At 38.0% G+C, this 14,296-nt stretch overlaps 1 protein-coding gene across 2 annotated transcripts in view; it reads left to right on the forward strand.

Annotated features, from left to right (window-relative positions):
* The window catches only part of LOC129414185 (NAD kinase), a 48,411-nt gene that overhangs the window by 31,326 nt on the left and 2,789 nt on the right, over positions 1-14,296 (forward strand). For both annotated transcript variants that reach the window (XM_055168130.2, XM_055168131.2), the window contains exons 7-11: positions 1,354-1,456; positions 1,680-1,822; positions 13,183-13,282; positions 13,709-13,866; positions 13,947-14,029. In XM_055168130.2, coding sequence (XP_055024105.2) covers positions 1,354-1,456; positions 1,680-1,822; positions 13,183-13,282; positions 13,709-13,866; positions 13,947-14,029 — 587 coding nt within the window. The remainder of the gene's footprint in view (positions 1-1,353; positions 1,457-1,679; positions 1,823-13,182; positions 13,283-13,708; positions 13,867-13,946; positions 14,030-14,296) is intronic.

Here is a 14,296-nt window from a genome sequence, read left to right on the forward strand (position 1 = left end):
TAACGTCGTCCACTTGTGATCCGATCAACGAAAACACATGTTAATGCCAAGTGTAAACAGCCTCTAAAGGGTTTAAAAACACAAACTAAAGCAGATGTTGTAGAACGTCTTGCGAACGATGATAGATGGCGCAAAAATTGTAAAAAAAAAAGATTATTTTTCACTATTAATTACATTATGCTAAAGGAGTGTAACTATTGTAGAATATAAATAATGCACATAAATAAAGTGAGCAAGAGCGCTCAACAATTATATCTAATCAACAGGCACGTGAAACCTAGCTGGCAGGTTCCTCAAACAACAAAATCACCAGCTAACTTACTTTAAATTTGACTATAGACTAATACAATAACAGGCTTAAATAAACCCCAAACATAAGTGCACATACAGTTCTCACGGAGACGTCAACTGGCTATCCAGACATGATGGACTACGTCTTTCTCTTAAATTGGTCTTGTGTAGCGCGTGCACGCTTGCGGTGTAAAGCTCGTCCACGCTATCCTCCGAGATGTTTTATCACGGTGACGGTCCGGACCACGTCTTTCTCATTTCAGCCGAGTGGCGCGTGTGCCTGCTCACAGTGTGAAGAGCATCCGCGCTATTCTCCGAGATGCACCTTTTTTGCAGCAAATTATTATATATTTTTTTGAACGACCTAGTTAAGGCGGTAGGGTTTTCCAGCTTGGGCGGGCCGTCCGAACTGAAAAGTGCTAGGGAAACCCTGCACGTGAAAGGGTGTTTTGCTCCTTGATAAATCAGCAAAAAAAGCTCTGTTTACTCATCATTTACTTATTAATTATGACCTGAAGTAGATGCATCACAATTGTAGGAGAATTGCTTGTAAAGGTAACTTGAAACGGCATGAAATTCTATATTCGTGAAATGTGTGCATGTCAAATAATCAAATCTGATCTGAAGCTTGTGCCATCTAAATCAATCCGATCACATTATTGAGTAGGGGTGTGCGATATGACAATATTTTATTGTGAATGTTTAAAATGTATCCACTTTTTCGGAAAAGTGCCTACACCAAGTATGTGACAAGTGCAAAAGTTCTTTAAAAAATAATGCAAAAGGGTGTTGTGTGCGGATTTATCCTCTCTGAAAACCGGTTTCAAAAAATTGCCCAAAATCCAGGATTTTTCCGCAAATTTATGTATACAGCTAAACACACCTCTGTGTTGATGGGCTTTTATTGTCAGAATGGCGATTGTGTTTTTTATTATTAAATGTTAATAGATTTAGTTTGTTTCTGTTATATTCCTCCATAGAAATCTTGTTATAATGATTGTAATTTTTAATGTGTTTGGTAAATTATTATAATCAACTATAAATGTGTTTGATATACTGTAGGAGAGTGTTCCTCCTGTCATGGCCTTTCATTTGGGTTCTCTGGGTTTTCTCACTCCTTTTGACTTCAGTACATATCAATCTCAGGTCACACAGGTTATTGAAGGTCAGTCATCCTCAGGTTCTGTTTGTGACATCTTTGATATTTTTTAACAGTGTGAATGTCATGTGAACTGAAATTTCAATTAAACAAAGCATGTTTTTATTATAGTGTGACGACATTTTATTAAAAGACCATTTTTAAAAAATGTGTATGTTTATGTTTGTGGGATGAGTTGATATTGCAATTTTAGTATCTGAAAAATCTAATAATGTGTTAATTTTTGAAGGAAATGCTGCGATTATACTGCGCACTCGTCTGAAGGTTAAGGTGGTTAAAGAGTGCAGAGAGAAAAATGGAGTAGCTGATGAGAAAAGTTTAATCATCACTACAGGAGACACCGAGTCGAATCACAAAACTATGCAATATCAAGTGAGTAACAGACTTTTTGACTCTGTGTGTGGACTTCATTAGCTAAAATTGATTGAAATGATTAAAAATTTGTAAATTATTAAAATAGTGTAGTAGCTCAGGATCTACAGTTATTAACACTGATTTACTAACATATCGATTTTATTTACATTTAAGTAATATAGCATACATCACACACGTGCGCATGTTTACTTTGCCATTCAAAATGTGCATGCAATTTTATCAGCAATCCTCAAGAGGGTGAGTGTAATAGTTTTAACAATGGCTAAGATCGCTAATTTCATTTGTTTTTATTTATTTTTTCGGTGTGTCTTGTTGAGTGTCACATCCTTGCATTCTATTTACTCTAGTTTTACCTGTCTGGTCTGTCTGCTTTTTAAAAGAAAGCTTAAAGGAAAAGTCTACTCATATTCAATATTAAACTATGTTATTACCTTAACTAAGAATTGTTGATACATCCCTCTATCATCTGTGTGCGCGCACGCAAGCGCTGGAGCGCGCCGCGACACTTCGATAGCATTTAGCTTAGCCCCATTCATTCAATGGTACCATTTAGAGATAGTTAGAAGTGACCAAACACATCAACGTTTTTCCTATTTAAGACGAGTAGTTATACGAGCAAGTTTGGTGGTACAAAATAAAACGTAGCTCTTTTCTAAGCGGATTTAAAAGAGGAACTATATTTTATGGCGTAATAGCACTTTTGGGAGTACTTCGACTCAGCGCAGTAACACCCTCCCTCTCCCATTATGAGAGTGAGAAGGGGAGCGGACTCTTCAGGCGAGTCGAAGTACTCCCATAAGTGCTATTACGCCATAAAATATAGTTCCTCTTTTAAATCCGCTTAGAAAAGCGCCACGCTTCACTCCGTACCACCAAACTTGCCCGTACAACCACCCGTCCCAAACAGCAAAAACGTTGATGTGTTTGGTCACTTTTAACTTTATCTCTAAATGGTACAATTGAATGAACGGGGCCAAGCCAAATGCCATCGAAGCGTCGCAGCGCGCTCCAGCGCCCACGTGCACGCACACAGACGACAGAGGGATGCACCAACAATTCCCAGTCAAGGCAACAACACACTTCAACATTGAAAATGAGTAGACTATTCCTTTAAAGGGATAGTTCGGCCACAAATAAGATTAAACCCATAATTTACTCACCCTCAAGCCGTCCAAGATGCATGTGTCCATCATTTTTCAAACAAATACATTTTCAGTTATTTTAGAAAATGGCCTAGATCTTTCAGTTGAGAAAATGCAGTTTTGGGCCACCTCCTTCAAGCCCAAAGATTGTGCATCCATCCTTCATGAAAGTGATCAAACGCCATCAGAGGGAATGTGTGCGGTTTTGTCACAGAAATATCCATATTAAAATGAAAATAACTAGTGTCTGGTAACACCGCCATCTTAGACGCTTCCACATTTATTTTTGGACTTGAAGGAGGTGGCCCATATCCTTTTCTTTTATAAACTGAAAGATTTAGGACATTTTCTAAAATAACCGAAAATGTGTTTGTCAGAAAAATGATGGACATATGCATAGGCAATAAAATGTTATTAAGTATAATAATAATAATACTTCGTAACAATCTAGTGAAAATCTTCTTTGTGTTTTATGACCTATTACTGAAGTAAGCCAGTGAGACTTTATTATTATATGAGTATGAAATTCCTCATTAATAAACCAATTATTTGGGAAGTAAACAGTCATTTGCCATTTTTGACTACACAATACATGTCACATTTGAAACAATCAAATTACCTACTTGACAAACATCCTTCCTTTTAAGATTTTAAAGAACTGTGAGGTTCTCTTTGAAACAATCGCTCCGTATATCACTATGGGTAACACCTCAGGCATGATAGACTATTGAAGCACCACTAACACCACGTCTGTCTGAAGGGCGGACCAATCACAGCTCACAACAACAGCCTTTCCCTATATATACTGCTATAGGGCTTATTCGATCGACGTCATCAATGTTCGCGGCGGCCATATTGTTGACATAAAACTGTCAGTCTGTCAATTGACAAGCGAGGCAGCGTGGGTATTATGCATGGTATTATCGGTGTATTTTTTAAAACTGCGCGATGGTGTGTGGTGTAATACACGGATGCTCTAACAACAGCAAAAAGAACCCCGGAATTAGTTTTTATGCAATATCGACTGTCAGAAAACATGAAAGGAAGGAGACAGACGAGTTGAACCAGCGAAGGAGAGACTCCCAACACAGCAAAGTCTGTCCCCATCATTTTACCACAGGTAACGTTAGGGATATATGCTCACAGCAAAGTCTGTCCCCATAATTTGATCACATATGGTTAGCTGTAAGCAGTGGCTGAAACTGCTCTTTCAAATAAGCTGCCATAAATTGAGACAGTTCTTAAATTAGTATTAACAACTATATGAACATAATAATAGGTCTGGCATTGATAGAGAATTAAGGGCCGTTCACATAGTTTTGAAAATCGTTTTATATTAAACAGAATAGCGGAGCTCACACCAAAACTATAACAAAACAGATACAATGAACAACATCATTTGGATCACTTTCTGAGCGATTTTTCCCACCTGATGAAGGATAAACCTTGATAGCATTAAAATCTATTTGAACTTCAAGTGCACGGCCACTTAAAATGACATTGAAGCTCATTGCTGAGCTCTATAACATTAGATTACCTCCAGTTGCTGTGAAAATTGACTACGTAATGCTTTTTAATCTATTACATTAACTAACTGTTATGCCAAAAGGTAAGAGATTACACAAACTATTAGATTCACTGTTTAGAGTTACTCGAAACGCAGCGTGTTGAGGACATCTGCAAAAGTTTTTATTACAAGCAATATTAAAGGCAAGTGATTTGCGCGAGTGCCGTGAGCGAATTAGCATAAACGTATTGTTTGGTGATGTGGACGATGATATAGTTATCGTTATAGTTATAATGTGAACGGCCCTTCAGTGCTTGTATGATGTATGCGGATACTGTATGAACGATATAGTTATAAATATCCAGATAAGTTACGGCTGGCAATAAGGACGAATCTTTACTTAAGGCTAGTGGGTCTATTTGATATGGGTCCACAATAATCAAGCTCATCTTCTCTTAATACAGACGAGATTAAGGCATTAGGCTACTGCTCCCCTCGACTCAAATCTACGTGCGGATAGGGGCAGGACAGATGTCATGTCAACAAGATGGCCGCGGCTAGCGACTTCCGGTGTTTGCGAATAAGCCCTATTAGTGTTGTGAATGCGGCATTTTTGTTCTTTTTCCCCATGAAGACTTTTCTTCAGCATGTACTGCTCCATAACGTACCTTTAAGGTTGCCGTTGCTGAATGTAGCGCAGTTAGAATCTGTCATGGTTTGACCTGCTTGTTGGACTGGAGCACCCTGTACTGTATATGTTTGCGTTGTAGTGGCTTGTGTTACACTGATGCAAAATAAAACTTCATTCACCCCAATGGGAAGCATATTTACACTGCCTGAATCATTTCATATCCCCTACACAGTGCTTAATTTGTAAAACAAAAGGTGCCGGAACACAAAACGCATATTAGAGCAGAGGGGTGCAAGGCAGGTGCAGGTCCTGGTAGTTGCTAAAACGGTGCTGAAAACAGCATGCTGCGTGCTCAAATACTCCCTGTACTACACTTATCATTAAAACACACAAAAGCCCACATAAACCTCGTGCTTAACTGTTAAACTCAATTCATCAATTCATTTTGCAACAGGTATATAGGCTTCTTCACATTTCACAAAGCTTTCAATAATATTAATAGGTAAACAAACGCTTGCTTACCTTAACTAGTTGTCTAACCCTTACGAAATAAACCATGTTTTTTTGTGATAAAAGTGTAGTATCCATGTTTTTTTGGTGTATTGATTACTATTACGAAAAACACCCCACATCTGGCCTGTTTAACCTTGAGCTGAGCTTCGGTCCCAAATGCTGCATTCCATCCTTGACTTGTCACCAACCTCTTCACCGCTGCAACCACTCGCCCTTTAAATGTGAACTGCAAACCAGGCCTACCCTACCTTGCTCTTGATCCTGGCTGCCATGGCAGCCTCCTGTTCATTAACAGCTGTGGTAGTTTTTAAAGAGCCACACAGATCCAAAATCAAAACTGACTTGTATTGCAGAGTGTCATGTACCTGTCCATCAATGTAAACAACGTTTTAAAACTATGACATGCCCACAGCTAGTTAGTGTTTAAACATCATATCATGCTGTGTTTTCAGTTTATGTTGTTTTCACTAGAACAATATAAATTGCGTAAATTGCATGTTTTTGTTGTGTTTATACTAGTGTTGTCACAATACCAACATTTTTGTTTCGGTACCGATACAAAGTCAAGAATTGCGGTTCCGGTATTTTTTCTGAAAAAATACCTGGTTAAAAACAGCTCTCTCAAGTGTGTGGGTGTTGGGGTGGGTGGAGAGAAGCTTAATAACTTTGGTGTCAGTCAGTAGAGAGAAAGAGGAGAAATGGAAGTCAGATGTAAGTGTAGTGTAATCTAAGGTATGTGGTGAAAATAATTGGTTACTGATGGATGAAGTTTTGTTGGTAAAAAAGTTTGCAAAGTCATCAGCTGACAAAGAGGAGGTGGGTTGAGTGGGACAGAGGAGAAAGTTTACAGTTTTGAACAGCTACCTTGTGTTGGGTGCGTCAGTTACCTTGGTGGTAAAGAAAGATGTTTTAGCTGTAGTGACAGCAGCAGAGAAAAAGGAGAGAAGTGACTGGTAGTGACAGAGGTCGGCCTGGTTGTTAGACTTTCCGCACAGAATTTTTTATTTTCTTTGGTGAAAATGACAATCCTATCGCTAGATATGACCATTATGCCTTGGTTGGGATCGTTTAGGGCCCTTTGAGGGCGCACTCACATTATCCAAACCAAACCAAACCATGCCCAAGCGCGATTGTCACCCCTCCCTACTCCCCCAGATGCACGCACTCACACTGTACTTTTTCGATCCGGGCGCGCTTTCGTCATTAAGATGCGATTGTTTTGAAAAAAAGCAGGAAGTAAAGCTCTCTCTTAACACTGGAACCCACTGTAAAAAAGTCTGTGTGGTGCGCGATTACAGACAGCCCTCACACATGTCATCATATTGCTTAGTTGATCTGTCACGTGCGCAGCTCGGACATTCACGTAACCCCGCTGCTTGCATCAAAAGGTTTTTACGGTGGCAGATGAAGGTGAGTGGTCGCGCAACTGACGTCTTCACCTTTTGAATCGCACTCAGGCGCGATTGCACTCACACCACAGCCTTCCGCGCCTGAGCCCAAGTGAACCGCGCTCCGGCCCACCTCTGCAACCCGGCCGCGGCGCGATTAACCAATCCGCACCCGGACGCGGTACAGAGCGATCACAAATGTCAAACGACCCAGGCTTTGGGGATCAAACACGCCCGAGCGCGGTTTGGTTTGGATAGTGTGAGTGCGCCCTGAAGCTGCGTTGAAACTGCAGTTTTAAACTGAATTAAAACTGTAAACTGTTGAGGTCCAATAAAGTCTATTAAATTGAGAAAACAAAGAAAGACATAAACATCTTCTATGACATGGAGGTGAGTAAATTATCAGGATTTTTTTATGAAAGTGGAATAAACGTTTTAAGAAGAATTTTCTTATTAAGAATGTTTTCTGAATCTGTCTCCAGATCAGTAATAATAATATTAACCCTCAAGAGTTCCTTTAAAAAACTTCCTTAAGTGTTCCTAAGGCCACAAAATGACACCTTCCCAAAACTGCTCTAAAAATATCATACGTCAATATTTTCTTTCATTTTAAACGATGCTATCTTTTAGAACTACTTCTGCCTGAAACATACATATCAAATATTAATATAATTTGTGAAAATTTTAACCCTTTATATGCCTGTTTGTTTACATTAGCCCACGTTTTTTTTAACAGAAAAAACAAAAAAAAAACTAAATATTTTCCAAAAAACACATTTGAACCACCATGTGATTATTATTATTATTATACCCTGAGATGGGTCAAAGATTGGTAGCAACATTGATTTTCATGCATTGTTATTTTTTGAACAGGGTCAGATTTTATAAAAAACTTCCTTAAGTGTTCCTAAGGCCACAAAATGACACCTTCCCAGAAACGGCTCTAAAAATATCATACGTCAATATTTTTTTTCATTTTAAACGATGCAGTCTTTTAGAACTACTTCTGCCTGAAACATACATATCAAATATTAATATAATTTGTGGAAATTTTAACCCATTATATGCCTGTTTGTTTACATTAGCCCATGTTTTTTAACATAAAAAAACAAAAAAACAAAATATTTTCCAAAAAACACATTTGAACCACCATGTGATTATTGTTATTATTATACCCTGAGATGGGTCAAAGATTGGTAGCAACATTGATTTTCATGCATTGTTATTTTTTGAACAGGGTCAGATTTTATAAAAAACTTCCTTAAGTGTTCCTAAGGCCACAAAATGACACCTTCCCAAAAACTGCTCTAAAAATATCATACGTCAATATTTTATTTCATTTTAAACAATGCAGTCTTTTAGAACTACTTCTGCCTGAAACATACATATCAAATATTAATATAATTTGTGGAAATTTTAACCCTTTATATGCCTGTTTGTTTACATTAGCCCCTGTTTTTTTTAACAGAAAAAACAAAAAAACTAAATATTTTCCAAAAAACACATTTGAACCACCATGTGATTATTGTTATTATTATACCCTGAGATGGGTCAAAGATTGGTAGCAACATTGATTTTCATGCATTGTTATTTTTTGAACAGGGTCAGATTTTATAAAAAACTTCCTTTAGTGTTCCTAAGGCCACAAAATGACACCTTCCCAAAAACTGCTCTAAAAATATAATACGTGAATATTTTTTTCATTTTAAACGATGCAGTCTTTTAGAACTACTTCTGCCTGAAACATACATATCAAATATTAATATAATTTGTGGAAATTTTAACCCTTTATATGCCTGTTTGTTTACATTAGTCCATGTTTTTTTAACAGAAAAAACAAAAAACTAAAAATTTTCCCACAAAAAAACATTTGAACTACCATTTGATTTTAATTATTATTATACCCTGGGATGGGTCAAAGATTGGTAGCAACATTGATTTTGATGCATTGTTATTTTTTGAACAGGGTCAGATTTTATACAAAACTCACACTTGTGATTCTAAGGCCAAAATGACACCAAAATTACACCTTCCCAAAACCTGCTCTAAAAATATCATACATCAATATTTTTTTCCACTTTAAACTATTAAATCTTTTAACACTACTTCTTCCTGAAACATACAGGTCAAATATTAATTAAATTTGTGGAAATTTTAACCCTTTAAATGCCAATATGTTAACGTTAATCAAACCACAGTGTTCAGCTGATGTTGTAAAACCTTTTGTGGGACATCGTAGCCCAAATAGTGACCTGTCCTGATTTCTCACTCCAGAGACTAAGGACTGATTCATTTTTTATCTGTAAACACCGGTCAGAATGAGCAGCCCCACATAAGCCTGCAGTTTCTCTGTCTCAAGATCTCTCCAGTCTGTGACTGTCTCCCATGTAGGTTTGTCATGGCCCCAATATGCTGCAGGATTTCATGCATCAGCATCAATGAAAAGCTTGAAGTCAGGGCACTGATTCGGGCAGTGGCATAGTTTGTGAGCCCTGGGATCAAATCTCTGGCTGCTGGAAAGTAGCGGAGCGTCTCCATGTTTGTGGGAGACCAGAAGATTTTTCAATTTTTGACGTCCATCCTGCCGCCACTTCATCCATCCTCTCTCCGCTCTCACCTTGTGACAAGTCTTCTGAAGATCTCTCTAATGAATTAGACTCCAGCTGGTCTACTTCTACCTCTGAGGCCTCCGTGTCGACCTCAGAATCCTCGGAGGAAGATGAGGAGCCATCCTCGCTCTTGAAGTGCATGATTATTTCAGGAGCCTTATGTGTGCTGTAATGCCTTGCCATTTTCACTACTTCTGCTATACTGTTCATACTTCTAGCAGTGTACTTGCATAAACAACATGAGCGAGAAACAAAATGAAGATTGATTTTGTTTCGGTTCTGGCCTCTCATCGTTTTTATTACTGAATTAGTTTATAACGCAGAATGTTCCTTTCAAAGAGAGAAGAATTTGGATATGTTGAATATGCCCCCCATGCCCCACTCATCACCGACCCCACCCCGACATCACCCCACCCCCTTACCACTCAGACACACTTTTTTTACACACACACCAATTTTCAACATTAAAGGTTTATCTTTTCAGCAGCTATGCGGTCCGCAGAAAACAGCAAAAATTGTGACATTTTGATGAATGCATGAAATGGTAAAAAGTAGCGCCACCTGGTGGACAAGTATAAAAATTAAAACTTCAAGGCCAGTAGTTTAAAATGATATATTGACATAAAGGTATGTATTAGTTTATGTTAAGATAAATGGGGGGTCAAAAATGGTAGTTATAATGGTTTTCAATGGGGCAGTTTTTGTCCGAAGGAACACATTAGTCGGTTTTTGCGTAGCTTAGCCATTTTAAGCTAATTTAAAAAACTGAAACCAATATTCTAAAATGTATCAAAAATGATTAACCTTTGGCAAGTTTGGGCAATATTCAATCATCACAGTCAAGATGGTTTAAAAATCAAAATCAAAATGGCACAAAATGTCCCTAGGAACTCTTAAGGGTTAATATATTTAATTGTAACACACTTTACATTTTAGACAAAATCTCAACTTGTACTTGATCCTGTATGAGAGAGGAAGGCAGTGAAGTGGTTTGAGTATGGAGAAATATGCTCATATTTGCGCACCTTCAACAGAATCCTAACAGTGCTGTTCTGATTGTACTGCAGTTTCCAAATACCTTTTTTTATGGATCCCGATAAGAAGCACATTGCAGTAATCCAGTCTAGAAGAGACAAATGCATGGACAAGCTTTTCGGCATCTGCAAAAGTAAGTGTAGGATGGATTTAGGCAATAATCCTGAGGTCGAAGAAAGAGGTCTTACACAGAAGATTGATGTGAGCCTCAAAAGTCAGATGACAGTTCATTATAACACCCAGGTTGGTGACTAATGTTAAGAGTGAAATATCCTGGCCAGAAAAAGTAATACTGGTAAGGACATACTATATATACAGACCTGATGTGGGGTGGCGACTAGACTGGCTATTGTCTTGGAGCTGTTTAGCTGAAAAAAATTTGCTTTGTCCACGCCTTTATCTTCTGCAGGTAGGTTGGTCAAGGTGGATGATGGCAGAGCAGCAGAGGAGGTTGTATTTGTCCTGATATAAAGTAGCGTGTCATCAGCTTAGCAATTAAATTAAATTCTATGCCAGTTGATGACATGGCCGAGGGGGAGCGTATAGACGGTAAACAGGGTGGGGCCAGGCACCGAGCCCTGAGGGACACCTCAGGTGACGTTGTGCATCATGATTTTAGCATCCCCCGAGGCAATATGTTCAGTTCTCATGGTGAGATAAGACTAAAACAGTTATAAACTGAGTCAGGTAAACCAATTGAATGTAGGCAATGAAGGAAAATATTATGTGCCAAACACTTAAGTCAAATCCAAGAGGATAAGAGAAGATAATAAGCCAGTGTCTGCTATTATCGGCAAGTCATTTGTGATCCTATACAGAGCTGTTTCCATGCTATGGTCAGAGCGGAAACCAGAACGAAATTTTCCAAAACTTTGGAAAAATGGAAGGTTGGAGATGGGCCTATAATTGGCAAGGACTTCTGGGTCTAAAGTGGATTTTGTGAGAAGTGGTTTGATGACAGCAGTTTTTATTGTAGCTGTAACATGGCCAGCCTGAAAGGAAATGGTTTATAACCTTAGTAATAAAGGGACTTATGGCACAGAGATTGGATTTTACCAAGGCTGTGGGAAAAGGGTCAAGGGCACAGGTGGATGATTTTATTTTTCTCTCTTGTTGTGAGATGTCCCAAAAACAGAGCAACTAAAAAGACTACTACAGCGGGTATCATATTACACCCCTCCTCTGTGGATTCTAAATGAAAAGTTAAAAAGTTTTAGGATGGTATTTATAGTAAAAAAAAGTAGTTTGGAGTTTACAGAGCTATTGTTAATTATATTAGAATAAAAGTGTGACAGTGTAACTCAAGGACTTTGCATAGGCCTTTTGATGTTCTCTATAAGCTTGAACACCAAAGCCATGTCACACAAACGGCCAGACTCACAAAGAGAACAAAAAGAGAAAATGGACAGGTGAGGACCTTTAACTAATAATAATGGAAACAAGGCAATGACAGGGCAATAAAGGGGGAGGCAGAGATACATTAAAATATCAGATCAAAAGTCATGAACTTAACATGAAACAGTATATTTTGAAACTAAAGAAAACTATGGATATGATCCACATCCAAAAACACCAAACAAATATAACTTTTTATATGGTACAATATGAAAGTTGGGTTCAAGCCCTTTCCAGATCTTTTTTTTGTCTAAAAAAGTTATGGCTATCGGAAGTCGGCTGATCTCTGTGATTTTCAGGCGTGGAATTTTGAAATAAAAAACTGGTTAAAAGAAAGGCAATGAAAATTAAAACACAGCAGTCAAGTGTTACAAGTAAAAGTCACTATACATATTTTTAAAGATAAAATGGTCACTGTGACCCCAAGGAACACAATACTTACAAACATTTGAACATTATTGTGTTATTATATTATTTAAACCGCATCTATTTGCTTTTATTGTGCTTTACTGTTACTTTTAGTGAAGTTTTACGTTGTTTACTATGGGCATAGTCTCTGAACTTTTGATCACCTCTTGTATGTTTAGATGGCATTTAATTTTACTTTGTAGCTTACATTAGAATAGCAAGCACAGCCCAGGTTGCTTGACTTGGGACGTTTAGGCCACTGACATCACCAGGATTGATCAAGTTGACACGATCATGTTTATCATTAGAGAGTAGCTGCTCATTTAGACTCATGTGCACGATCTTATGATAACTTTGTATAAAGAAAACTTTGCATGCCATAGTCTACACGGGACTGGTGGGAGGTGTGCATTATATGCCTTCATTCTACATGTTATGGTTTTTTGACACTAAACAAGTGAATTTTGCATATATATTTTCAGAGATGATAGATAAGATGTCATAGAATAATAATTTAATGACAACCCAATAAAATAAAAAAGTAACAACTATTTTTTCTGAAAATGTTCCAGCCTGATATCTGATGGGTATTCCCAGAATGCATCACAAATTTCTGCTAACTATAATACATGCTTTTACATTAATATTGACCATGCAGTGACAGGTGTGTGTAAACACAGCGTATACATCAAAATCTATAAATCGGATCTGTTTTTCATTCTGTGTCAGGTGCTGAATGAAGTTGTCGTGGACAGGGGTCCATCTTCCTACCTCTCTAATGTTGACCTGTTTCTGGATGGTCATCTGATCACCACTGTTCAAGGAGATGGTTAGTGTGAAATTAAACCTGTCCTGATGTAATAGATGTAATAAGATAAACACTTTTGATGACATCATCATTTTGGGCAAAGCAAGGTGTGAAGGCACTTATTGTTTATATATATTGTATATATAGTTTTTCAAGTGCTGTTATTTGTGTTAAATGTGTGTCACATTGTTGGAATACCTTTGACTGTTCTTTCTTAGCCAAAATATAATTTGTTGCCAAGTTCCTGTTGGATTATTTAATATTTGTGTGTGTCAGAGGGTGGGTCACTTTACTTACAACAATGGCAGGTCTGTACAGAGAGACTGCAATTACACTCTTGGAATGATAAACAATAAGGAAATAGTTTACACACCATTAAATATTTTGTCTATAGAATAATATAATGAAAAAAAGTAGCAGTCAAACCTGTATTTCTCTTTCTGTCAGGTGTGATCGTGTCCACTCCCACAGGAAGTACAGCATATGCCGTAGCAGCAGGTGCGTCTATGATCCATCCTAATGTTCCAGCGACTATGATCACACCCATCTGCCCACACTCACTGTCCTTCAGACCCATCATAGTACCTGCTGGTGTTGAGCTGAAGGTAAACACATAATAGTCCTACCCTTCTCTGGCTTTGAGCGCATGACATCATCTTTGAACCATGTTGTGCTCTGACATTAGATCATGCTTTCCCAAGAGGCCAGAAATACAGCCTGGGTGTCTTTCGATGGTAGAAGACACCAAGAAATTGCACATGGTGACAGGTAACATGAACATCAGATATGCACCTAGGGCCTAACAACGCCCCTTAGCTGTTATAAAATGCACTGTACCCCACTGCTTTGCGGGGCTTAATGCTTTTATAGAACATTTACTTCATATGCATAATGCTAGCAGGATTTCATAAAATAAAACACAAAAAAGTTGTAAATATATTAGTACAAATATTACTCTTCCGCCAAACAAAGTAGTTCCTCAGAATCAAGTGTGGCTGCAACAGAGCACAGTTCCCAACCAACACAGATGTCTGT

The sequence above is a fragment of the Misgurnus anguillicaudatus genome, chromosome 5 (genome assembly GCF_027580225.2).
Source record: "Misgurnus anguillicaudatus chromosome 5, ASM2758022v2, whole genome shotgun sequence".
NCBI classification, from domain to species: domain Eukaryota; kingdom Metazoa; phylum Chordata; class Actinopteri; order Cypriniformes; family Cobitidae; genus Misgurnus; species Misgurnus anguillicaudatus.